Source organism: Globicephala melas, chromosome 2 (assembly GCF_963455315.2).
Source record: "Globicephala melas chromosome 2, mGloMel1.2, whole genome shotgun sequence".
In the NCBI taxonomy this organism is placed as follows: Eukaryota; Metazoa; Chordata; class Mammalia; order Artiodactyla; family Delphinidae; genus Globicephala; species Globicephala melas.
Window position 1 is genome coordinate 91,683,037 of NC_083315.2, and position 26,527 is coordinate 91,709,563.

The 26,527-nt window shown below is 37.9% G+C and overlaps 1 protein-coding gene and 1 pseudogene across 3 annotated transcripts in view; one reads left to right on the top strand and one right to left on the bottom strand.

The window, feature by feature from the left end:
- TMEM87A (transmembrane protein 87A) overlaps window positions 1-26,527 on the top strand; it is a 42,167-nt gene that overhangs the window by 9,451 nt on the left and 6,189 nt on the right. For 2 of the 3 annotated variants that reach the window (XM_030843032.2, XM_030843035.2), the window contains exons 5-15: window positions 620-673; window positions 760-804; window positions 4,667-4,784; window positions 9,542-9,603; window positions 10,389-10,572; window positions 11,791-11,890; window positions 14,201-14,294; window positions 15,792-15,860; window positions 17,643-17,751; window positions 18,667-18,725; window positions 19,634-19,737. In XM_030843032.2, coding sequence (XP_030698892.1) covers window positions 620-673; window positions 760-804; window positions 4,667-4,784; window positions 9,542-9,603; window positions 10,389-10,572; window positions 11,791-11,890; window positions 14,201-14,294; window positions 15,792-15,860; window positions 17,643-17,751; window positions 18,667-18,725; window positions 19,634-19,737 — 998 coding nt within the window. Of the gene's footprint in view, window positions 1-619; window positions 674-759; window positions 805-4,666; window positions 4,785-9,541; window positions 9,604-10,388; window positions 10,573-11,790; window positions 11,891-14,200; window positions 14,295-15,791; window positions 15,861-17,640; window positions 17,752-18,666; window positions 18,726-19,633; window positions 19,738-26,527 lie in introns of those variants that run through there. The other variant, XR_009563015.1, reaches the window with a different exon arrangement.
- Window positions 21,306-23,862, bottom strand: LOC115845226 (COP9 signalosome complex subunit 7a pseudogene; annotated as a pseudogene).

Sequence of the window (26,527 nt, forward strand, 5' to 3'; positions counted from 1 at the left end):
ATATTGTTGCCCAAGGTTCACTACTTTTAGATCTGTTATCAGCTTTCCAGGGTTTTGGCATAAACCCCTCTTCATAAGGTTTCCTCCTCCAGTCTAATGTAGAATTGAAATACATGTCCTAATTACTCAGGAAGGATAATGCCTCCTTTGCTGATAACTGGTAAGAAAGGTAATTAGTGGAGGTTTTTTTTACAGGCATGGCATGTGTTGTGATGGAAGGAGCAGTGGACCTCAGAGTTAGGAATCTTAGGTTCAGATCCCATTTCTGCATCTAAAGCTTTATAGCTTTGAGCCACATTTTCCTCATGTGTAGAAATTCAGGGAACTATGACATCCATTTATCCTACTCGTATGTTTTCTGTCTAAGGTTTTGTCAAGAATGACAATATCTGTAATCTTATAGAAAAATTGAGTGGCCAGTTTGGTTTGATACTATTTTTTAGTTTCTAGCAAGGTTTTATTCACTTGTTTGTGGTTAATTGGAAGTATTTTGTCTGTTACTGCCATATTATTATGTTTACTTTTATATGTTTTGCTTTAACTGTTTCTGTGGATTTTGAGCTATGCTTTTCTTTTGCTGTTATGCATCTTTAATTTTAGTTTTCTATTTCTTTCATAGAGTTTTTCTGGGGATTTCGTGCATCGATTGCCTCTTTTAGGAGAAAAACAGGAGGTAATTGTTTTCCTTTTTATATATTTCTGAGAGTACAGTAGAAATTCTGAATTAATTTTCTTTTTTGTTTGTTTGTTTGTTTGAAGGCCAAGGAGAATGGAACAAATCTTACCTTTACTGGAGACAAAACTGTAAGTGTGATAGGGAATTTAGGGCATTGAACACATTTTAGTGTTCTTATGTTTGTTTATTTTAAATTCTTATCTTATGCTTACATTTAAAAAGAAACTTAAGAATGGAAGTTATACACCAAAATGTTAATAACGGTTATATCTGGATGATATTGTGAATGATTTTTATTTTCTTTTTTATGTTTTCTGTCTTTTCCATGTTTGCTACAATCAGTCTGTATTGTTTTGTAATTATCACCTTATAAATATTGTTTGTAAACAGTAAGAAACTTTTAAGGAAGAACCTTAAACTCCATGTAAAATCTTGTGATAGAATATAATTGGAAGAGTACATCTCAAATTTTACCCTTTTAAAATGTACAATTAAGAGGTTTTTAGTTGTACGACCACCAATCACTGTCTAATTCCAGAACATCTTCATCACCCCGAAAACTAACCATGCAGTCATTAGCCGTCACTCCTCATTCCACTGTTCCCCCAGCTCTAGGCAAACACTATTCTTTCCGTCTCTGTGGATTTGCCTGTTCTGTTCACTTCATATAAATGGAATCGTTACAATTTGTGGCCTGTGTCTGTCTTCTTTCACAATTTAAAACTCTGTTTTAACTTTTACTTCCTTCTTGTACAGAGCCTTAAGATCAGTCGGGGTGAGCAGTTAGGGCCTACTCAGGCCTCTCTTGGGCTGCTTACTATTTTACCATGATTTTTATAATAAACTCCCAGTTGATGTACTTTGGGTTGCTTCCAAATTTTCACTGTTATGGATAGGATCATGTTCATAGTGTCTAGCTGTATCTTTGTGCACATTTATAATATTTTCTTTAGCCTAAATTCCTAGAGGTGGAACTGTTGGGTCCAAGTATATGCACAGTTTATAAATTCTTTTGTAATGTTTTGTCAAAGTGCTCTGGAGAAAAGTTGTAGTGATTTGTGGTCCGAAGAAGGTAAGATTGCGTTTCTCTCTTTCCTCACAAACAATGGCTATTATAATTTAAAACAGATTTATGCAATTTTTCAGGTTAAATTTTTGTAAATTGTATTAAAAAATAATTGTTGATGCTGAATATCCATTTACATGCATATTGGCTGTTTGTAATTGTGCTTTATTCAGTGGTCTTCTGTGCATAGCATACTTTTAAGTTCTACTCAGGGCTTGAGCCCTGTTCCCAGTGATTAAAGCTGGCTGAAAAGATAACCCTGTTGAATATCACAAGTAATATTTAGAAATATTTATTCTGTTTATAGTCAAAAGAAGTCAAAGAATTATCTGTCCTTTGATTATTCTTCCTGAAATTGAGCCTAAGAGAATATAATCCTATTTAAAGGATACTAATAAGTTCAGTATCTCTACCCACTTTTATTAAAACTCTGATAAAACATGTTTTTTAGAGGAAGGAGCCTCTCTCTGTCCCTTCCCCTAAGAAAAGATTTAATATCTTGATTAACTGAGTTTTCTGGTTTGATTTAAGGAATAATGTGATATGTTTACTATTATAATTTTTTTTTATTAATAAGTTTTATTTTTTGGAGCGGTTTTAGGTTCACAACAAAATTGAGCAAAAAACACAGAGAGTTCCCGCATACCACCTCCACAAATGCACACTCACACTCCCACACCATCAGCATCCTGCACCAGTGTGGTACACTTGCTACAATTGATGAGCCATCATTGACACATCATTATCAACCGAAGTCTAGTTTACATTAGGGTTAGTTCTTTATGTTGTACATTCTTTGGGTTTTAAGAAGTGTAAAATGACAGATAAACACCATTATAATATCATACAGAATAGTTTCATTGCCTTAAAAATCCCCTGTGCTCCAGTTATTCATCCCTCCCTATCCCCAAGCCCCTGGCAATCACTGATTTTTTTTTTTTACTGTCTCTATAGTTTTGCATCTTCCAGAATGTCATATAGTTGGAATCATATATAGTCTTTTCAGATTGGTGTCTTTCACTTAGTAATACGCATTTAAGGTTTCTCCATGCCTTCTCCTGGCTTGCTAGTTCATTTCTTTTTAGTGCTGAATAATATTTCATTGTCTGGATGTACCACAGTTTGTTTATCCATTCACCTATTGAAGGAGCTAGTAATAGTATCTGATAGGATTGTTGTGAGAATTAAAGAAAGTAATAAATATTACATGCTTAACAGAGTGCCTAGCCTATGAATATTATTTTTACAGGGTCAAAATATCTATATTTCAGAGTTAAGTGCAAACTTTATCAAATCTTGGAATATGAGAATCAGTCCCTTAGAGATTTGTAAGAGGTAATTTTTAAGATACGTAAAATTAATAGCAGAGCAGCTTATTATACCAAAGTTTTACTGGTTAATGAACAGTTAAGTTCAGGAGAGCTTCAGTGGATAAATAGGACATGATTACCTGTAACTTTGAATATGTACAGTTTTCTTACAAAGTGCCCCTGCATTTTGTCAGAAAGAGACTATCAGGCAGAGGTAAATCAACGTATGATTCAACATGACATTTATGTCCTTAAGTTACTAAGATAACCTAGTAAATGTAAAGCTGAAGAATCATTTAATCTGCTTTGTTTTGACACTTTGAATTTGTATCATGGAATATAATTTTTGAACTCTTGTTCAGAATTTTCTTGGGTTGTAGGATAATTTTAGCATTTGAGAAAAGCTGTGGCTCCCTAGGAAAATGCAGAATCTATTATCCACTTTGAGGGGTTTCATAGATCAATGAAGCTTACCCAGAGGTCTCTGGATAAAAGTTCCTTTTAAGACCAGAAAGTAATAAATTGCAAGTCTAAGTAGTAGTGCCTCCTTTCAGACATGAGGAAGGAGCAGCCAAGCTTTTTCTATGTTCATCTCCCTTGTCTTTCTGTTTTAGTCTTGCTTTTGTGAAGGTCCATAGTCCATCTAGCATTTAAGGCAACACATCCTTTGATGGCTTTTTGGTAGGGCTGTGCACAGACTAACTGGCTTTGGATCAGGTAACCAGTTCCATAAACATGGAGGCTATTTATTCTACTTTCTTGACTTTGGGGGACAGTGACTCTTGCTTTCCATATAGCCTAGCCAAGATTAAATTTTTGATATAAATGTGAGACCTTGTTAGCAGAAATTGTGGTGGTCTTGGGAAGGGCATTGAACAAAGGGAATTAGATTCAGGAGCTGGTGTTTATAATTCACCGATGTCATCATGGGTGATTTTTTCCAGGTGATTTAAATTAAATTTCTTTAGTTTGTTTGGGATATCTGTGTAAAATATAACCTAGCATCTTAGCATGGCTTAAGTAGAGTTTCATTTTAGGAATTTAAATTGAGGTTTTCTTTGTTAAAAGAAAAATGTTAAACATGAGATTTTTGTGTATAACAAAATATAAGATGTCCTGCCTTTTAGTAATTTATAATTAACCTACTTTATTGTATACACTGTAGGCCTGTTTGTTTTGTTTTGGCTACTGTTGTAATGAGTAAAAGTGAAGGACTCAACCAAGTTTCTGGGCACATTCTGGAACGAAATATTCATATTGTGTAATTAACCTGTGGGTTTTTTTTTTTGCCACTTTGTAATTTTTAAATTAATTTTTATTGGATTATAGTTGCTTTACAATGTTTTGTTAGTTTCTGCTGTACAGCAAAATGAATCAGCTATACATATACATATATCCCCTCTTTTTTGGATTTCCTTCCCATTTAGGTCACCACAGTGCATTAAATAGAGTTCCCTGTGCTATACAGTATGTTCTCATTAGTTACCTGTCTTATACATAGTATCAATAGTGTATATGTGTCAATCCCCATCTCCCAATTCCTCACCCACCTCCCGCCAACCTGTGTTCTTAATTCTTAAGATTGGGAGATTTGATGTCTTCTTTCTTCTCTAGGTAATGCATGAGCCCTTGAAAACTTGGCAAGATGCACCATATATTTTTATTGTACATGTTGGCATTTCACCCTCCAAAGAATCATCAAAAGAAAATTCACTAAGTAATCTTTTTACCAGTAAGTACATTTTGTTTCTTTTTATCATTTGTATTACTATTATCTAGCTGTGTCGCATGGTGGGTAGTGTAAAATTGCTTTAAAGAGGTAATAATAAGGGGAATTCCATTGCTGTCCAGTGGTCCGGACTTCATGCTTCCACTGCAGAGGGCACAGGTTCGATCCCTTGTCAGGGAACTAAAATCCCACAAGCCACGCAGTGCAGCCAAAAAAATAAAGAGGGAATAACAAATTAAAAATGTTGTCAAGTAGAAAAATAGAGGGAGAGAAATTAACATTTTTCTGCATTCAATATGTATGTGATAGGCACTTCATGTATGCTTTCTTATTATGTATTATAGATACTAGATTTCATTTTCCTTCATTTGATCCTCCTGCTTTTAAAATTTTCAATTAGTATTATGTTCTCAGTAGACTTGTTAAAACTTAGTTATGAAGTCAAAACTTGGAAATTTTTAAATCAATTGACTTGGATAATTTTTTAATGTCTCAATTTTTCTTAGTGTTCTCCTTTCTACTTTTGCCGCCCAGTTTAGGGATTCATCATTTCTTACCTAGAATTTTACAATAACTTACTAATTGTCTTATCTTCTGTGGTTTCTTTTTTTGTTTCTTCCTTCTCTTTTACAGTTTTCTTCCCTCCCCTGCTTTCTCAAGTAGAATGTTGAATAGAAACAATGATGGTGGCCATCCTTTCTTGCTCCTGACTTTATTGGCAATATTAGCACATTTCACCATTAAGTATGATGTTTACTATAGATTTTTTATTGTCTTTTTTTTTTTTAAGATTTTTATTTTATTTATTTTTTGGCTGCGTTGGGTCTTTGTTGCTGCATGTGGGCTTTCTCTAGTTGCGGTGAGTGGGGGTTACTCTTGTTACAGTGCGTGGGCTTCTCGTAGCCGTGGCCTCTCATGTTGCGGAACACGAGCTCTAGGCACGTGGGCTTCAGTAGTTGCAGCACGCAGGCTCAGTAGTTGTGGCTCCCGGGCTCTAGAGCGCAGGCTCAGTAGCTGTGGCGCGTGGGCTTAGTTGCTTCACGGCATGTGGGATCCTCCCTGAGCAGGGCTCAAACCCGTGTCCCCTGCATTGGCAGGTGGACTCCCAACCACTGCACCACCAGGGAAGCCCTACTGTAGATTTTTAAAAAATATTCTTTATTTGGTTCAGGATATTTCTTTCTATTCTTGGTTTACTAAGTGAATTTTTTCTTTTTTCTTTTTTTAGTATTGAGAATGAATACTCAGTTTTGTGGAATGCTTAACTGTATTGATTAAATTGATCATATAGATTTCCTCATTTGATCTATTAATGTGATGCATTGCATTAACTGGTTTTCTAATGTTAAACCATTCTTGAATTTCCGAGATGCCACTATTTAGCCTTGATACACACACACACACACACACACACACACACACACACACACACACACACACACACACACACACACACACACACACACACACACACACACACACAGATTCTATTTTCCAGAATTTTATTTAGAGTTTTTTGTCATATGTTCAAAGTAAGATTGGCCTATGATTTTAATTTCTCGTACATCTTCTATGGGTTTTGGCATCCAGGTTATGCGAGTTTCATACAATGAATCAGAGAATGTCCCGTTTTTATATTCTGTTGAGCAGTTTTTGTAAGGATAGAATTATCCATTCCTTGAATGTTTGATAGAACTCACTTATGATAGTGTTTTGGCCTGATGTTCTTTTTTTCCCTCATGAAGGTTTTTGGTTTTTTGGGTGTTTTTTTTGGCTCACTGCGCGGCATGCAGGATCTTAGTTTCCCGACCAGGGATCGCCCTGCAGTGGAAGCACGGGGTCTTAACCACTTGACCACCAGGGAAGTCCCATGCCATGAGGATTTTAAACAACTGATATATTTTCTTTCTTTCTTTCTTTATTTTATTTTTGGCTGTGTCAGGTTTTAGTTGCAGCACGCAGGATCTTTCGTTGCGGCACATGGGCTTCTCTCTAGTTGTGGTGTGCAGGCTCCAGAGTGCATGAGCTCTGTAGTTTGTGGCACTTGGGCTCTCCAGTTGAGGCACGCAGGCTCAGTAGTTGTGGCACGAGGGCTTAGTTGCCCCGCAGCATGTGGGATCTTAGTTCTCCAACCAGGGATCGAACCCACATCCCCTGCTTTGGAAGGTTGATTCTTTACCACTGGACCACCAGCAGAGTCCCAACAACCGATTTATTTTCTTTAATAGTAATAAGTATTTTAGCTTTAGTTTTTCTATTTTTCCTTGAATCAGGGTTTTTCTTTTTTTTCCCACTGAGAAATTGTCCATTTCATTCAAGATTTCAAATTTGCTGGCCTAAAGTTAGTAATGATACTACTTTACAAAAAAAAAATCTTTTTTTATTCTTAATATTGCTTTTGTGACTTCTCTTTTTAACTTTTAAAATATTTCTAGAATTCTGTTTTACTATATTTTTATCCCAATGAACCAGCTTCTGGTTTTGTTAATTTTCCTATTTCATTGTCTATTTCATTGATTTCTACTTTCGTCGTTATTCTTTATTTCATTTGACTTAATTTTAAACTTTTGTTTTTTATGGATTCTTGTATTGAATGTTTAATTCCCAAGACAGAGATGGGTCTTATTCTCCATAGTAATATGGAATATAGCAGATCTAGGCAAGCCAGAGGTGGCCTGGCAGTTTCTAGACCCAAGACATATGTATATCCTCCTGTATCTAGGCCCATGGCTTCCTAATGAGTAATAGTCTCAAGGAGCATTTGCCAAGATTTACCTTGTACCTTCTTTCTTTGAAAAGGGTGGAGAAGAAACCTTGCTCCACTCCACTTCAGGCTCTTCATGCATCAAATCTGGCTCTGGTTCCCCTTTATCTTAGACTCCTACTAATTTCAGTGATCCCACAGGAGCTGCACGCTCAACTACTGTAGCATACTTTGGGGCCTAGAGTCCACCATGACCATGGATTCAACCTCATGCACTGTTCTGAGTTTTTGTTCAGTTTTGATACGTGGAGCTGTTTATCTTGTTTTTGAGCTCATGTCCTTTTTGTTTCCTCTCTTTTTTGTTTTTGTTTTATCCATCTGTTGTTTGGAACTAAAAAGACGATACTCAAAACTTAACTACACCTTGTGAAAGTCCTAAAATTCTCTCTCTAAAACACTTTTATCATCTTTCTTACCTTCATTAAAACCTTTGATATCTTCCTGTTACTATAAAATGTCCAATTCTGCAGCAAGGCTTACAAACTCTACAAATTGTCCCACTTTACCTTTTGCTGCGTTGTGTCAAAATGCTACTGTATGGTACCATATGGAGTCTCAAACTACATGTTCTTTAAATATATCATGCATTTTCACACCAGTCTTCGTTCATGTAATGTCCTCTACCTGGATGGCTTTTTACTTCATCATAGAAAATACACACTCATCCTTCTGGGTCTGGCTCAGGGGCACAGTTCTCTGTTGCTTTCCAACTCCCTGTCCCCTGAAGATAGTAATCCGTTAGATGGCAGAAAACATCCTCTACATCTTTCCATCTCCTATATTTTCCATAGTGTGTGTCACGTGGTAAGTGCTCAGTAAATGTATGTTATATTTTAGCATAGAGCAGGGATTAGCCAACTTTTTCTTAAAGTGCCAGATAGTAAATGTTCTCTCTGCTACAACTACCCAGCTCTGCCACTGTGGTGTAAATGTAGCCATCAACAGTATGTAAGTAGGTGGATGTGACTATTTTCCAATAAAACTTTGGAATAGATGGCCAGATTTGGTCCATGTGCTATATTTTGCTGACCCCTGCTGTAGAGTCAACAGAGAATTGACAAATATTTACTAATTATTTTATTTACTCTTCTATTAAATTAAGAGGGCTTAGATTACTAACCAGTTCAGCTATGAAATTTTTGTGATTGCTATTATGGGATGCTCCTTTTCTTCATATAAGTATTAGACCTGATTTACTTTTAATAATGGTATGTCCTTTTTGCTTGATAAAAATTAGTAGGAAATTTTTGTTGAATAGTCTCTCTCTGGTGATAGATACCACTTCTCAGATAAATCAGTTTATTTATTAATCATACTTAAAATTTATCCAAGTAGTTTTATCACTTACAGTTTTAAAGTAGTTATAGGTTTGCTTCAGGAAGGCAAATCTTTCAAATTCTTGTTGTTACTGTCATTTGTTCTCTTCATTAAACACTTCCTTATTATTAAGCACCTTCTGAAAATGATGTATTAATTATGAAAGTCACATAAAGTTAAAGTAGGTAAAAATGAAAGAAAGCAGTAGGAAAATATAGGTAAGGAGAGAGAAAAGAACAAAGAGGGCAGCAGAATGAAGGAATGAAGTCCAATACTTTTCAAAGCATATTAGTGATGTAAGAAAAAGCATACATGAAGTATGTTTGGAATTTAGAGGAGATGGGGAATAGTTCCACTTGGGCAGCTCACCAGGTTTTGTGGAGGAAATACATTCAACTTAGTCTTTAAAGGATGTGAGTATGGGAACAGAGGGCTTTTCCACCTAAGATACTGACTAGAGCAGAGTCATGCTGAGGCCTGTGCAGGACACAGCACAAACCATCAGAACACTTCATGAATTTCAGAGTGCTTTACAAATGTAATATTCACCAGGATTGAAATGGATAAAAGTAAATTACCCAATGGAGTTTTCATTAATTTAATCAAACAAATATCAGATAATGTTCTTGTTTAATTTTTTTCATTCTTTACATTAATTCTGAGGACTGTGTTTTGGCAGTGACTGTTGAAGTGAAAGGTCCCTATGAATACCTCACGCTTGAAGAATACCCATTGATGATTGTAAGTGAACTTATATTCTTTAACCTCAACATTAAATGAGTTTAGCTTGAAAGATTGTCCATGTTTTGTGGCAGTATTAAAGACTTGTTCCTGAACAGTTCCGAAAATACTGCTTGTAGTTCTGTACTTACTTCCTACTAGAATGTGATCTTGGAAGTGTCAGTGAACCCCCCTGTGCCTCATTTTCTCATTTGTAAAATGAAGTCAGTGACTTGTGGAATTTTAGAGTTGGAAAGTACCTCAAAGGTCATTTCACCTCTCACATCCTCTCTAGGATCCAAAATGGGGTACTTCTTAAAACCCTATAGTTTCTGATCCCATTTAGGATGAGTAAATGATGACACTTTCTCCTTTTCAGTCTGTGTGTCTGAGAACATCCTTAATCTGTTTTCAGATTTCTTTTGTTTGTGGAGTTTTTTTCTTTTTCCTTGTGCTTTTATAGTTTTCCCACTCTGTTGTGTTTCCTTGCCTTCAGCTGTATCCTAACCCTACCGTGCCTTTTTTCCTTTCATTGTCTTCATTTAAATAATTTTAGATTGTGAGTTGAAAAAACTCTTTTAATAAAAAGAGTGGTCACTCTCTAAGGGAAACTCTTAGGTAGTCTCTCTCTGCCCGAGAGGAGACAGTTTTTTCATCTTAGTATTGAACTTCAAAGAAATAAAATAATTTTTAAAATAGAAGGTGTAGTATGTATATTTTTTACATTATGTTAAGACACTGTATTGATTCTAAATTGGCTCTTGGCCTTAATCCTTCTTTTTCTCTTTTACCCACTTGGATGACAGTTTTTCATGGTGATGTGTATTGTATATGTCCTATTTGGTGTTCTGTGGCTGGCATGGTCTGCTTGCTATTGGAGAGATCTTCTGAGAATTCAGTTTTGGATTGGTGCTGTCATCTTCCTGGGCATGCTTGAGAAAGCTGTCTTCTATGCAGAATTTCAGAATATCCGATACAAAGGAGAATCTGGTATGTGACCAAAAAATGTTTGCCAGTTTGTTAGTGGTTGGCAGGTGAAACTTAAGACAATTTTCCTAAGGTCAGCAGTCATTAAGTAGCTGTAACTTTGCAGTTACTTAATTATTAGAATAACTTAAGCAGAATCACTATGATTGTGACTTTGTTTTTAATCTCTTAAATTGTGGGTTCAGTTATTTAAGAGTAATTTTATTGAAATAAACTCACAAAAGTTACTACAGTAGTGGCCACTTTGGGACTATTATTATCATTATTGAATCTCAGTTGCTGTTGATTTTTAAGGTACCATTATTATATGCATCTAAGAAAGAAGGTAAATACTGCTAATTTAATTGTAAGATGCCATTGATTGTAAGACCTACCTTGATTTCAGAGATACTGGGTTGGGGGGCGGGGTTGGTAAAATATAGTAATACCAAGAAAATAGGAGGGTATGTATGGTTTAGTAAGGTGAACAGGTAGTGATAGAAATTGTTTCGTACTGAAGTGTTTTTTTTTTGCGGTACGTGGGCCTCTCACTGCCGTGGCCTCTCCCGCCGCGGAGCACAGGCTCCGGACGCGCAGGCCCAGCGGCCACGGCCCACGGGCGCAGCCGCTCCGTGGCATGTGGGATCTTCCCAGACCGGGGCACAAACCTGCGTCCCCTGCATCGGCAGGTGGACTCTCAACCACTGCGCCACCAGGGAAGCCCTGAAGTTTTTTTTTTGTGATAGCTTCAGTTCTCTCTCATCAGACCACTTAATTATTAATAATTCTTGTTGCAAGATATACTAATTAGATCTTTCCCTGGTCTTTGAAATGGCTTGAAAATAATAGATGTGAAAGTGAGTTGAAAATTCTGTGTTGTGTTTTGTGCTCTCCTACATATAGGTAGCTATATTTCACAGTTTTTTTAACTGGGAGGAATATTCCTTAGATGCTATAAATTGTTGAAGTAGGCTGAGGTATTTTGCTGAGGTTTTAGTGAAGCGGGAGGTGGAGAGGGAAGGTAAATTGAGCACACCCAGATTGCTATCCACATGAGTAAGATACTAAGTGATATCAGCTTGTACTTGTAAACATCGCAGAAGAGGTATTCTTTTTAAGTAGGACTAATATCAGTGCTTATTCTGAAGAGTGTTAGAAATCTACATTCTGGTTCTAGAATTGTGCCTTTTCCCAAACCTAGTTTACATACTGCATTTTTCCCTCCTTTTTTCTTTCTTACAGTCCAAGGTGCCCTGATCCTTGCAGAGCTGCTTTCAGCAGTTAAACGCTCACTGGCTCGAACCCTGGTCATCATAGTTAGTCTGGGATATGGCATAGTCAAGTAAGTATTAACTTCCTATATGGAAGAGCAAATTAAAATGCTGATTAAATTGAAACAGTGTTGCAGGTTTCCAGTGTAATTCTGAAAGAGTCGATATAAGAAATATTTCTGAAATCAAAGGTATCTGAAATATTGTAGATTTGTAAAAGTTGGAAAAATATTAGTGTTTCATTTTACTACTTAGAATTTAAGGAGCATCTGCAGGAAAACCTGCAGTATAGCAAATGACATTGAAACGTCAAACTTTTAGAGTAAACTTATTGTGACTTTCCTCTTCCAAAGTATTCTTGCAAGTCATATTTTTTTAATGGGAAGAGCATTCTTGAGTGCCTTCTATATATTAGACATTCTAGGCCCTAGGGATACAGCAAGAAAACAAAAGACTTGGAGTTTACATTTGTGGACAGACTGGTGCACAGATAAAAATATGTGAGTAAAATAAAAATACGTGAATGAAAAATCTAATATGTCAGTGAGCAGATAAAGCAGGGAAAGCATATAGAGTTCTAGGCAGGAGGTGGAACTTTCATTTGTAAATATGGTGCTCAAGGAAGGCTTCACTTTGGCAGTTAAGCAAAGATCCAAGTTGGTGAAGAAGCTATATGTACACCAGGGGAAGAAATGTTAAGATGTGGTCAGATTCTTTTATATTTTGAAGGTAGATACAGTGGACTTTGCAGGTAGATAAAATGTGTGATGTGAAAGAGAAAAGGAATCAAGGATGATGCCAACTATTTTGATCTAGAATCAAGGATAATGTCAACTATTTTGATCTAAGCAAGTGGAAGGATGGAACTAACGTTTACTGAGTTCAGGAAGATCTTAAATGGAATAAGTTTGGAGTGGAGGCAGGATTAGAAGGTCAGTTAGATATCCAAATGAGGGAAGTAGGAGGGAGAAATTAAGGCAGAGATATAAATTTGGGAGTCATAAGGATGTAGCTGTTATTTAAAGCCATTAAGACTGGATGTGATCATCAAGGAAGTGAGTGTATACAGAGAAGAGGTCAAAGGACTGAGCCCTTGGACTATTATTATTTAGAAGTCAATGAGGTGAAGTAGAATTAGGACAGAGGAAATTGAGTAGTGACCAGTGAAGTGGAAGACAAAGCTGAACACTGTTTCAAGGGGGGAGTGATTAATTGTGTCAAGTAAGAGGATTGAGAAGTGATCACTGGATTTAACTACATGGAGGATATTAGCGACCTTAAATGAGAACAGCTTTGATGAAGGGGGTAGGACAAAAAGCTTGATTGGAGTGAGTTTAAGAGAGAATAAGGGGAATTCTCTCTTAAATAGGGGGAGAGGAATTGGAGTTAGGTATAGACAGTTATTCAAGGAGTTTTGCTTTAAGTAGAATTAAAGAAATGGGGGACTTTAATTTTTTTAATTTATTCATTCATTTAAAGGAGTTTTGCTTTAAATGGGATTAGGGGAATGGGGGGTTCTCACTTTTAAAATGTATATATTCATTTAACATATGTGGTTGCCTCCTGTATGCCAGGCAGTATTCTGGGTTTCTAAGATAACACCATTGGGGAAATAAATTCCTGCTCATTTGCAGTTTTTCTAGCATATAACAAAATATAAGAACAAATATTGCTAAGGCTTAGGTAGACATGATTTAAGGCAGTGCACCTCGTAATGTAATGCACTGATGAATCACCTGGGGATCTTGTTAAAACGTAGATTCTGATTCAGGGGTACGTTGAGTATCAAGGATCTAAGATTTTTCCTCCTTGACACAGAAGCTACTCAGACTTTTCACATTTTGCTGGATTTTGAGCTTGATAACAGACTATTTAATGAGTTTCAATAAGATTTTGATTGTATTAAGGAATTGTTAACATTTTTAGATTTGATAATGATATTGTGGTTATGTTTTTTCAAAGTCCATATCTGTGTAAAAACATACGGAAATACATATAAATAAAAGGTAAGATCTAGGATTTGTTTCAGAATAGTATGGGAGGATGGGCAGTGGATGAGGTGTGCATGGGGCAGGATTAGATGGCTTTTGGGACTGGATGATGGTTTTATAGGGGTTCATTATACTACTGAATATGTTTCAGAATTCTCTGTAATAAAAAGTTTTTTTAAAAATGCAGTAACCAGGGACCGGATCTCAAGTTCTAGAGTTCACTGTCTTGATTTAAGACCATATGTGTGTTTGAGTTTTTCTCAGCTGAATCAAGTATGTCTGGCTTATATCTGTTAAGTTGTTGGCCTGCGTTAATCAACATGAGTTTTTGTTACTTAGCTTGTCTCGGGGTTTGTTGCATTTGTACTCATTTCTTTGCTTCCTCTATAGGCCTCGCCTTGGAGTCACTCTTCACAAGGTTGTGGTAGCAGGAGCTCTTTATCTTTTGTTCTCTGGCATGGAAGGGGTCCTCAGAGTTACTGGGGTCAGTATTGCTTAATCAGAGTTTTTGTGGTCATTTCAGATATATAGTTTTTGTCTTGAGGAGGTTAATTGGAAATGTCTGTGGGCTTCTTTACTACTTCCTCTAAGTCACCTTTGGGCTGTGGTTTACCAAACGTATGTATAATTCATTTTTTCTTTTTAATCTATCTATTAGAGCTTCATAAATTTAATGTGTGATGGGGAATGAACACTTTCCCACCTGTCCCCAGATTACTGCTTATTTACTAGTTCCCCAGTGGGAAGCAGCAATGGAGCAGCTGGCTCCATTCTTGCGTAAGTGACAAACATTGTAATCATGCACTTGCTGGTTAATCTGATTTTTGTTTTAAAGTGACAGTGCTCTTTGCTTAATCAGCACTTGCATTTCAGAGGCTTTCTTAAAATTCAACTGACTATACTTTACATAATTATTTACAATTACATAATTATGCCTTTTGTTAGGGAAGGAAACCAAAGCACTGAGACATATGTGATAAAGAAATTTATGTTAGAGCTGGATTAATGTGAAGAAGTGGGCCTCCCTAGGTCACTCCAGTTATTTTCCTATTTATTTAAAAATTTCTGTCTGCAATAACTTGTTAGATTCAAGATGGTAAATGCTGTAAACTTTTCTCTCAATTAAACAGGGCTCAGTAAGTTTTGCAACAAATTGCCCCTTAAATGAAACACTTTATGGATGCAAATTTGGTTTTCAAACCACACTGTCCTCTGTATGTAATTTCCTTAGACTTTCAGCAACTTTAACCACCTGTCAATTTCATTTTCTTTCTTCTGCTGCTGTAGTATTTTTCTTATCCCTTGGCTTTGATAGTAAACCTGGCCCTCTCAGCAGTTGATGCCTGTATTATTTTATGGATATCCTTTCAGTAATGCCCTGGTGATTGGGTAGTTAGGGTTAAATAAATAGCGTCTTAAACTTTATGAAAGCAAGCAGCATAGTTTTGGAGATAGATACTTGCCTTACATCTTATTTTGAAAAATACATTGTATATTACAATTCCAGAAATCAATAATTCTTAGTATATTAATGATGCAGTAATTTTAAATATGAGAAGGGTCTTTAGGACTTATAGCCAAAACCAAAATGATGGGAAATGATAGGATGGAATGGGAACTTATACTGCCATAAAGTTTTTGGTGTGATCGCTTCTTACCATCGATCTTAGGGTGCTAAGAACTCTATTAGCACGTTGTAACTCTGTATTAAAAAACACTTATTAGTTAGCAGCACGTTTCATTGTACTGAGATTGTAATCAACAATTTGTGTGAAATGCTTATAGCTGTATATTATACATGATGGTTTGTCAGAAGGGAAGAATGATGCAGGTGCCAAATGTTACTACCTTTTTGTTTTCTTTCAGTTCAAATGCAAAACCACTCCAGATGATTTATATAAATGCAGAATCTTGTGCTGGTTTCATCTCTGTTCCTCTCTGGACATCTCTTTTTTCACCACCTCTTTTTCTTTGTCTGCAGGCCCAGACTGATCTTGCTTCCTTGGCCTTTATCCCCTTGGCTTTCCTAGACACTGCCCTGTGCTGGTGGATATCCTTCTCATTGGATTCTTTGATGGCAGTCCATTTTCTCCTTTTTGGAGATGGGTTTCCATTGATCTTTCTGCAAAGATTTTTTTTTTTTTTTTAACAGTTTTGTTGATTACTCCTTAGTCTGGGATTAGGGTGTTTTTAGTCTAACAACCTGAGGCCTCAGGTAAGCAGTTTTTTTGGTTTTAATTTTTAAAATTGCATCAGAAATTGGTGACTGTGATCTGAGCACAAGATAAAAGCTTGTGGCTTTCCTTTTTTTTTTTTAATGAACATTTCACTTTAATTTTGGACTTATTTGTGCACCCCACTTAGCGTTAGAATCACTGGCCGCTCTGCTCCTGACATTTCTTTCAGCCTCTAGGAATTATTAAATGCTTTGAAAATTATGAAAAGATTTTGATTCTTAAAATGTGGTTTGGGGACTACATAAGGTTGTTTGACTCTCTTAAAATTCTATGTAGGTTTAGCAGATTTAAATCCTTATGGGGTAAGTGTTTTATATCCCTGTTCAAAAGCTGACTTGGGATTGTCTGAAGGCTTCCACTCTTTGAAGTAAATATTGATTCATTTGCAGGTGAAGTCAGTCAGCACATAACAGACAAATTTCTATTTAAGTAATCTTTTTCTCTTCTTAAAATTAAATACTGTTTATTAGGGACTTGGCCTATTGGATAAAGGATTTGGCTTTTGGGACTTTTATCCTTTTTTTTTTTTTTAAATTTGTGTTGCTTTTTGTGTATTTGCTTCTATGTGCAATATTATTGTCTTGATAAACTGTTATAAATGGCTGAATGTAAACAAAATAATAATTTTATGGATTTGAGTAGATTATCATATATCAAAAATCTTTGAAATTGAAGTGTTCTTGCTTCAAATGGTCAAGCTTTTCCAGATCACTATCTTTCAAGTGTGCTTTGTGAACCTCTATAAATATTAGGAGGAGTGGAGAGAGGAAAGTGGGACTGGACCAAACAATGAGATAACCCAGTGTTTAGGTAGCAGCTTGTTAATAAGTCTTTGTCAAAGCACAGACCAAGCTCCACCTCATTCATTTTTGTATCTGCTCATTCTGAAAGTCAGACATGAGAGCAGATATCCTCTTCAGTAGTCATCAATTCCCTTCCTGTCTTCTGTGGTAACTTCTCCTTGGGAATAATGTTCTGAAAATGGAGAGTCATTACTTTTAGAGCCTAACTGCCAGGAATACTCAGCCAATTGTAATTGTACTGTCCTTTTAATTCAGGATTGATCTGGCAGCTGATGGCAGTTCTCTTAATATGGCACAAGGGGTCTAAGTGTAGAACTCTGGAAGGTTGTAGGCACAAGTGTATTTATGACCCTAGACTGGATTACCTGGGACAGTGAGAACAGAGCTACCTACCTTAAAGGAAGAGAGAAGATAATGCTGACTTCTCTTCCCTTACCTGTTACTCATTTTCATTTCATTTTCTTCCATTTGTCTTTCTTTTTCTTTTTGTTTCTCTAGAAAGCTGCTTCCTGTCTTTATTTCTCTTTTTAATATTTTCCTCTTTCTTCTTCTTATTTTTCTCCATTCTCATTTTATCCTGGTTCTGTCTTCTCTTCAGTATCTCATTGAAAATGAAGACTTTCTTATTAATCATGGTGAAGCTTGGGGTGTTTGTGAGATTGAGAATAAGAGAGCTGTAAGTCCTCTGGGATCCATAGCTCTATCATTATGACCCCAGATCCTCAGAAACTTGAGGATTAATTTAATAGCTTATGGTTTTTCTGAATGTTGATTTCCTTGACCTTCAAACACATATTTATTAGCCTGACTCAAACAATGAAGCTATTAAAACTTCGGAGGAACATTGTAAAACTCTCTTTGTACCGACATTTCACCAACACACTTATCTTGGCAGTGGCAGGTAAGTTGGGGACTTTCTTCCTGATGTTTATATGTGATCCTTTTAGAACAGAGATTCTTAACCTGAGAGGTTATAGGTGTGCTCTGTAAAATTACATAGAAAAGTTTTGTGCATTTTACTTGGGGAAGGGGTCTTTAGCTTTTGTCATTCTCCAAGGGGTCTGTGGTTCAAAAAAGATTGAGAACCATTTAGTTTAAGTATAATAGATGAAAATTAATTCAGCTGTTAGTATATCCTGTCTCCATTCTTTTTCTTGAGGCAAGTTAGCTTGAGTGCCATAGAGCATTCAGATTCCTTTTAGAAGACATTAATACTTACTTGGTTTTATTAAATAGCTATAGTATTTTAGGTTAGGGTACATTGCCATTATACTCCTTTTACGTATGTTACTAAGCATGCATAAAATATAGACATTAGGTAGACCATAGCCAAAGTAGGCTTATTTTCTGCCTTTTGGCCCTTGTAGCAGGAAAAGTGAAGTCTGGCCTGTGATTGGAACCAACAGTTATGTTTGTCGTGCAGTCATTTTATCAGCCTTTTTTTCCCCCATCTGACCAGCTAAAGAAAAATTAGCATTACTATACTAAGGATAAAGGAAGGGGAAAAATTGTATTATTGATATTGCTGGGAAAAGCCACGTTTCCAATAACTTCATTTCCAATTCTCAGGGTTACTGAAGTAGCCAGATAGTAAACAAAACTATTCTTTAAGTACAGAAAGGTTTGACAAGAGTACATGGGCCTTGTATAGAGTAATTAAGTAAATTTGTATTGAATAAATATGTTAAAATAACAGAAAGTGACGGTGATGTTTGGGGGTTAGGGATGTGGGGGATTCCACTTAACCAGAATTGGAGAATGTAATTGGGGATGTAAACCAACATTCATACTGACCAGGTTTTATATTTCCTCTTAGCATCTATTGTGTTTATCATCTGGACAACCATGAAGTTCAGGATAGTGACTTGTCAGTCGGTGAGTTAACAAACACATGCATTTAGGAATAGTGTACTGTTTGTTATACACAGACAATGATGTTGATGACAGTGGTAAGGTTTGTACCTTATAAAAAATTAGGGTTAGGGCTTCCCTGCTGGCGCAGTGGTTGAGAGTCCACCTGTGGATGCAGGGGACACGGGTTCATGCCCCGGTCTGGGAAGATCCCACATGCCGCGGAGCCTGTGCTCCTCAACGGGAGAGGCCACAACAGTGAGAGGCCCACGTACCACAAAAAAAAAAAAAAAAATTTAGGGTTAGGTCTCCACTCTGAGGGTTAGTATGCTTCTCTCCTCTTGAGTATTCTATATGTGTCATATACTATATATACTAGTAGTTCAAGAGAATTTTATAAGTGATAACTACAGTCTGCCATAACCCAATTTTGCTTTAACTAAAAATTCTCAAATAAGAAATCCAGAGTCTTAAATACTAAGTATGTGTGAATAATGCTAATCTGAGTAAAAACCATGTCCTTAAGATCTGAGCACAAAGACTATGGCCAGTAGCATTTCTTTGGAGGCAGCTATGGCTCTGTTTTGGTAAAACTAAATAAATGAAAATGAAAATTATAAAAAATAACAACCTGATGTTACTTTCTCTTACCTTATATAAAAACCCTTCCCTAAAGATTCTCAGAGCTGTAATGAAGCATTGACAAGCACTCTGTTTGGTTAGTGCCTTTTCTTTAACAATGGTAATCACTACAAGGGAAGAAATTAGGTTCATTCACTTTGTGCTTGGCGCAGTGCTTGTTAGCATATATAGCAGGCCCTTAGTAAATATAAGTTGAATGAATAAACAAGTAGTTCTTGTTCTATGCAAAGGGCTTTGCGAACAAAGGGTTAAGATAATGTATATAAATGTGTTTTTTCCCCTTTTGGTAGGATTGGCGGGAGCTCTGGGTGGATGATGCCATCTGGCGGTTGCTGTTCTCCATGATCCTCTTTGTCATCATGGTTCTCTGGCGACCATCTGCAAACAACCAGAGGTTTGGGGATTCTTCTTATTTACGCTGCTAACCATTGAATGGCCACGTTATCGATTGGGGTGGTTCAGTGGGTGACACTGTCAGGGCTGTATCATGTAATGGAAACAGTACTCATTGGGTCTGGACTTAGGAAATTGGGTTCATGTCTCAGCTCTCCTATTAATGTGAGTTGTGTTTTTTGGCATGCTGCCTCTTTTCACCTCTCTGAACCTTAGTTTCCTCTTCATAAAAGAGGGGGAATTGATACCTATTGATATGAGGTCCCTTTCAGTTCTGACATCTTCTGTTAATATAAGTATTTGTATGGGTAAATAAGGGAGGGAGGTAGATTGTGACAATTGTAATGAGAGTCTCACCTATCTAGTGTCCAGAAGGAAATAACAATTTCTATAGTCGGTAGCTCAGCTTATTTTGTAACAACAGAGAGGGTAAAATGAAAACTTAAGTGACTGACTATGGAATAAAAATCAACATGTGAATTTGCTTTGTCTAACTATAGGCAAATCTCAGTTATTTACGAATTGGCTATCTTTATTTTGTTATTAGCCATGCCTTTATTTCCCTTCTTTTTTTCCCCCTCTTCATGTGCTTTTAGACAGTTAAGAGCTTATATTATGCAGCTATACCACCGAAGAAGGAAAAGGATGAGATGATATAACTAAGGGTCTTGTGACCCTCCTTTACATTAATCTTTTTTTTTTTTTGTAGATAGACCTCTTGCAGATTTATTTCTGTGTCATGTTATATATAGATATATGTATATATACTCTTTTTATTACAATATATCTCCTGCCCTTCCCCCACCAAATTCACAAAAGGAAGTATAAATCCGTCCAGGATTGCCATCAGGCTTTCTAAGATAGTCAGGGCCAAGAATGAACCATCTCACAACAGCCCAAGAAACAGCTGCCCTTAGGCTATGGAGTCATCAAAGCAGTAGCATTCCAGGACCCAAGGTGAGGAAAGAGGAAAGGAAACAACAGCAGTGTGACAGGATTCTGGGTTGAAAGTGTCCTAGACTTTCATCAATGACTCCTAGAAAGGCAGGCTGGCTCCCAGAACTCTCAGGATGGGAATAAAGGTGGGAGCCTTGTGGCTCTTCAGATGCTCCCCAAATAGCCTGGGGGCAGGGAGTAAGAGCTGGGGGTTAGGTATGCAGGGCTGGGGTGGTGGGAGGAGGAACACGTGTGGGTTATGCTGAGGACATAGCAGCCCTGCCTACTCAATGACATATAATAAACAGGGACGGATGCTGGCTTCTAAAGAAATAGGGGAGAGAGCATGGCAGGGAGCAGGAGGGAACAATGGGACACATAAGAAAGTTAGGTACAGGACTTCCCTGGTGGCTCAGTGGTTAAGAAGGCCCGCATACTGCAAAAACAAAAACAAAAACAAACCCATGTACTTGCCTCCTCCCTTGGGAGTCGGGGAGAGAAGAAGGGAGGTGTGAAGGGTCATGAACCTAGGATTATCAACTGGTCAGGGGCACAAGAAAGCTCTCTGAGGACTCCTAAGGGGCAGGCAGATAGCTGGGGTCCCACAGTCCCAGGGAAGAAATGACAGTCCCTTCAGTTCGACCTGGACCAAATCTTGGTGCTCCCTCAGAGCCCCTTGCCCTTTGAGGCTTTCTCGCTGGGCTGGCACTGGTTGGTGCCAGGAGTTGGTTCCCTCAGCTCAGTCACGTGTTGCTCAGGTTCCTGAGATGTGGCTACATGGCTCACCTGCTCCTCAGTGCCTGACAGCACCACTTTGCTGCCCACTCACCACTCCTGCAGGGTTCAGGCAGTGGCACTGAGGTCCTGGTGCTGGATGTCAACCTCCAGTCTCTGGTTGGGCTGGTCGAGGGAGGCGAATCACGTCAGCGTACACGGCCTCGGTGACAGGGTCTTGCAGATGCCACACGTTCTGCAGCACAAGGGCCTCCAGTGGTACTGCATATAGGATACACTTGACTTTGGCAGCCAGGGTGACGATTGATAGATGCCAAAACTTAACCCTTCTGAGCCTATGTGAGTGGAGGAAGATTCTGGGCTTCAGCTAAGTGGTCAGCATGTGTCCTGTAAGCAAACACTGTGAGCAGCCGAAATGTGGACTGTGGAAGCAAAAGTCCCTTTCACCCACCTCTGTTCCAGCACACTGTGTGAGGCCACTGCTCTGTCACTTCCAGCAGCTGTTCCCAGCCTTTCCTGCCACCTCCCTCTACACTGATCTATTGATCTTCTGTTCACTTGCTAGCTATATCTATACATAAAATTTTTCCCTTTCTTTAGTCTTTTTTTTGTGTGTGTGGTACACGGGCCTCTCACTGTTGTGGCCTCTCCCGTTGCGGAGCACAGGCTCTGGACGCGCAGGCTTAGCGGCCATGGCTCATGGGCCCAGCCACTCCGTGGCATGTGGGATCTTCCCTGACCGGGGCATGAACCCGTGTCCCCTGCATCGGCAGGCGGACCCTCAACCACTGCGCCACCAGGGAAGCCCTCTTTAGTCTTTAAAAATTTTTTTTTGCTTTACCTGTCCTCTTCCTTTCTCCTTTTTTAAAAAGCATTGTGCTCACTCCCTATAACTCCAGTGTTAACAGCCCAATGTGATGTATCCTGCCACATTTTATTCCTTGTTCATATGTGGAATCTTTTACTCACTCAACAGTGCATAGTGGAAATGCCTTCCAAGACAACTGGTTTAAATTAAACTCATCTATTTTCATGGATGGCATTATATTACATAGTACAGATGTAGTATAGTTAATTAACTTGTTTCCCTGTTCATGGGCATTTGGACTATTTCCAGTTTGGTTGTTTTAGGGTCCCCAAGATCACTTTTTTTTCTTTTAATGTATCTATTTTATTTATTTATTTTTGGCTGCGTTGGGTCTTCTTTGCTGTGCGCTGGCTTTCTCTAGTTGCGGCGAGCGGGGACTACTCTTCATTTAGGTGTGCTGACTTCTCATTGTGGGGGCTTCTCTTGTTATGGAGCACGGGCTCTAGGCGCTTGGGCTTCAGTAGTTGTGGCTCACGGGCTTAGTTGCTCCGCAGCATGTGGGATCTCCCCGGACCAGGGCTTGAATCCGTGTCCCCTGCATTGGCAGGCAGATTCTTAACTGCTGCCCCACCAGGGAAGCCCAAGACCACATATGTTTAAAAGGACTCATGAGACTCAGCATACAGTTGTACTTAGAGCAAAGGTTTAGGGACTTCCCTTTCCGTTTCCTTCAGGGAAAGGCTTTTAAAGACAGAGTAAGGGAGCAGGGGTGTGGGGTGCATGATCAGCTTGTAGACATTTTTCTGATTGGTTAGAGGTGAGGTAATCCTGTCAGCCTTCTGGTTCCAACCAGTCTAGGATCTACAGGCTTTTGGCAGCACACAGTTAACTTCTTCCACCTGGTGTGGGTTTCAGTATCGGCAAAACAGCGCAAAGGATATGGCTCAGCATATTATCCATAGCCCTTAAGGAGGAACTAAAGGTCCTTGACTTGGTTTAATGGCTAAACTATTATTATTTTGTCTTGCTTGACTGTTTTCCTTTGCTTCTACATTTTCTCATTTCTCTGATTAAATTTATTCTTTGGAACTCGGGGAAGGTCTAGGAAGCTAAAGTTTTTCTAAAGACAGGCAAAGGGTTTGGGGCCAGGGAAGAGGGGTTATCCCAGGAAGGTCCCATAGGGTCTTGCTCGGTTACATACATTTATTTTTATACACTCGAATACCCCTATGCCTCATTTTTTTTTCTCTCATTGCACTTATTATCTTCTAAAATCTATATACTTTATTTATTACTTACTATCTATCTTCTCTTCCTATCCCCCAACCCTCAAACCAGATGTAAGTTCCACAAAGGCCAAAAACTATTCCTGGCTACATGGAGTTAGCCAAGCTGCAAAATCTGAGGGAATGGTCCCTATAAGACTGTCCTCACTTCTGATACACAGTTGCGAGTTCAAGGGTTTGCAAAACCGTCTCAGGTTTGATTATTCACTAAAAGGACTCAGAACTCACTGAAAGCTGTTATGTTGATGGCTATAGTTTATTACAGAAAAAGGATAAAAATTAAAATCAGCCAAGGGGAGAGACTTACAGTACAGAGTCCGGGAGGGGTCCAAATGCGGCATTTCCAGTTGTCTGCTCCCATGGAGTCACAGATGGTGTTCCCTCCTCCTGGTTGCAGTGTGTGACAGTACACACTGAGTATTGCCAACCAAGGGAAACTCACCCGAGCCTTTGGTGTCCAGAGATTTTACTGGGGCTCGACCACCTACTATCTGTGTGGCTGAACTTCAGTCTCCAAGGAGGGCCTGGAGGTCAGGCTTATCTTTAATTGCTAGTTCCTCTGGAGGCCAGAAGTAATATTGTGTGCCCCAGAGACCTTGTCACAGGTCACACTGTTAGACTGTCCTGTGGCCAGAGCCAAACTGGGTGACCAGAGACACTCCCATCATGCAGGACATGCCAGGGGCATAGAGATCACCTCTCAGTAGTCAAGGGCAAAACCAGTCCTCTCTTTGTGTACACAAGGTTAAATTTTCACTACACACTGGCACATAGCAGATGCTCAGTACATATTAGTGAGTGGCCTTGAGATTGCTGGGTTATAGGGTATGTGTATTTGTAATTTTTAAAGTATGACCAGATTGTATTCCAAAAAAAATCTGAAACAAATTGCGTATCTACCAACAGTGGTATGAGGAGCTCTTTCCTCTTCCCTTCTACACTCCCATTATTTTATTTAATTTTTGCAGATCTGATGGATGAGCGTTAATATTCAGTGTTACTTTTATTTGCATTTAAGACTGAGCAAACTTTTTGTGTCTTTTATATGTTTACCGTCAGTTACATCAATCAGCTTTTTATATCTTTGGCTATTTTTTTATTGCCTTGTTGATCATTTTTGTATTGATTTGTAGGAATTCCTAATATATTTTAGATGCCAATATTCCAGATATTTCCAATGTTCAAGTATTCCAGATATTTTCTCCTAGTTTGATTATCTTTGAACTTTTTTTTAGTGATGTTTTTGGTTATAGAAAAACTCAAAAATGTGGAGTCAAATTTGTCATTTTTTTTCCTTCACAGATTATACATTTTGTGTTCTAAGAAAATTATTTCCTACCTTGAGGTGAAGTCATAAAGTTCTTCTATAAGTTTTAAAAAAATTTCACAGTTGAGCTTTCATTCATAAAGAGTATGTTTGTTTATAGGATCTCTTGTCCCTTTTGCTCTCGTCCTGCTCAGTAGCACATTGTCTTAATCTTAATTATCTTAGCTTCCTGATAAATCTTGTATCTCCAGGGCCTAAACCGCCCTCCCCCTTAATCTTCTTTTTAAAAAATATACTTTGTTATTGGGTCTTTGCTTTAAAAAAAAAAAAAGGAAATCAGCTTATTTAATTCTAGGAAAACCTTATGAGATTTTGATTGGAATCTAATTAAGCTTAATGGATTAATTAGGGAAATTTTGTATCTTTTTGATAATCCCATCCTTGAGTGTGTTATCTCTCCATTTTTCAATCCTTTCAGTGCCTCGGTTATGTTTTATAACTTTAAATGTGTTTTTTAAAAACCTTTGTGGATCTTATGGATGCAACCTCTTTTAAAATAATAATTTAGGCTTTTCCAATTATGTAGGAATGCTATTGATTTTTGTATATCACATCCATTAACTCTCCTGTGTTACCTTGTTCTAATAATTTCTAGATTTTCTCATTAGATTGGTTATTATCTCAAATTAATAGTCTTCCTGTCTCATTTCTGATTCTTGTGTTTGCTAGGCCTTCCTGTATAATACTGAATAGAGGAAATGAGAGTGAGCCTCTTCATCTTATGCTGACTTTAAAATAAATGCATCTCAAGGATCACATTGACTTTGATATTTACTGTGAATTTTTTTTTTTTTTTTTTGTGGTATGTGGGCCTCTCACTGTTGTGGCCTTTCCCATTGCGGAGCACAGGCTCTGGACACGCAGGCTCAGCGGCCATGGCTCATGGGCCCAGCCGCTCCGCGGCATGTGGGATCTTCCCGGACTGGAGCACGAACCAGTGTCCCCTGCATCAGCAGGCGGACTCTCAACCACTGCGCCCATACTGTGAATTTTTGTTAGTTACCCTTTATCAGGTTACAGGTGTTCCCTATTATTCCTAGCTTATAAGGAGTTTTATCAGGTAAGGGTGATTTTAAAACAAAGTAGAGTGAAAGTAATAGGCAACAGTAAAATGGAAAGTGCAGAATGAGTTCAAAGCTAAAGCATTCTAGGAATTACCTATCTGGTAGCTGCTTTGCTGAATCTCTTGTAAGTTGCGAAGGAAAGATAACAGATATTCCAGATCAGGCCTTCATCTTCTCAGCTTCCCACTTAGAAATTGAGATTTTAAATTACTTGGAACACAACAAGATCAGGCTTTCCCAATCATAACTACCAATTTGAAGTCTGAAATTTTGAATTACAAGAGAATTTACTTACCCCTGTGTGATACATATGCTTATAAGTGAACATTTATTGAGTGCTTACTGTGAGGTATTGGTCTAAGCACTCTATTTGAGATGACTTACCTGCTTTTTTCATTACCTCTATAAGTAATGTTCTGTTATTATTCCCATCTACAAATGAGGAACCTGGGGCACAGAGAGAATAGGTAACTTGTGTAAGGTCACAAGTAGTCTGTGGCTGAGCCTGCACTCATAAATATGATACTGTCCTGCTTCTCTCTTGTTAATAGCGGCAATTGAGAGCTTTCTGAAGGGGAAGAATTACTTTATTATTCACTAAACTGATGTAATGAATGACTATAATTGAGGTTTCA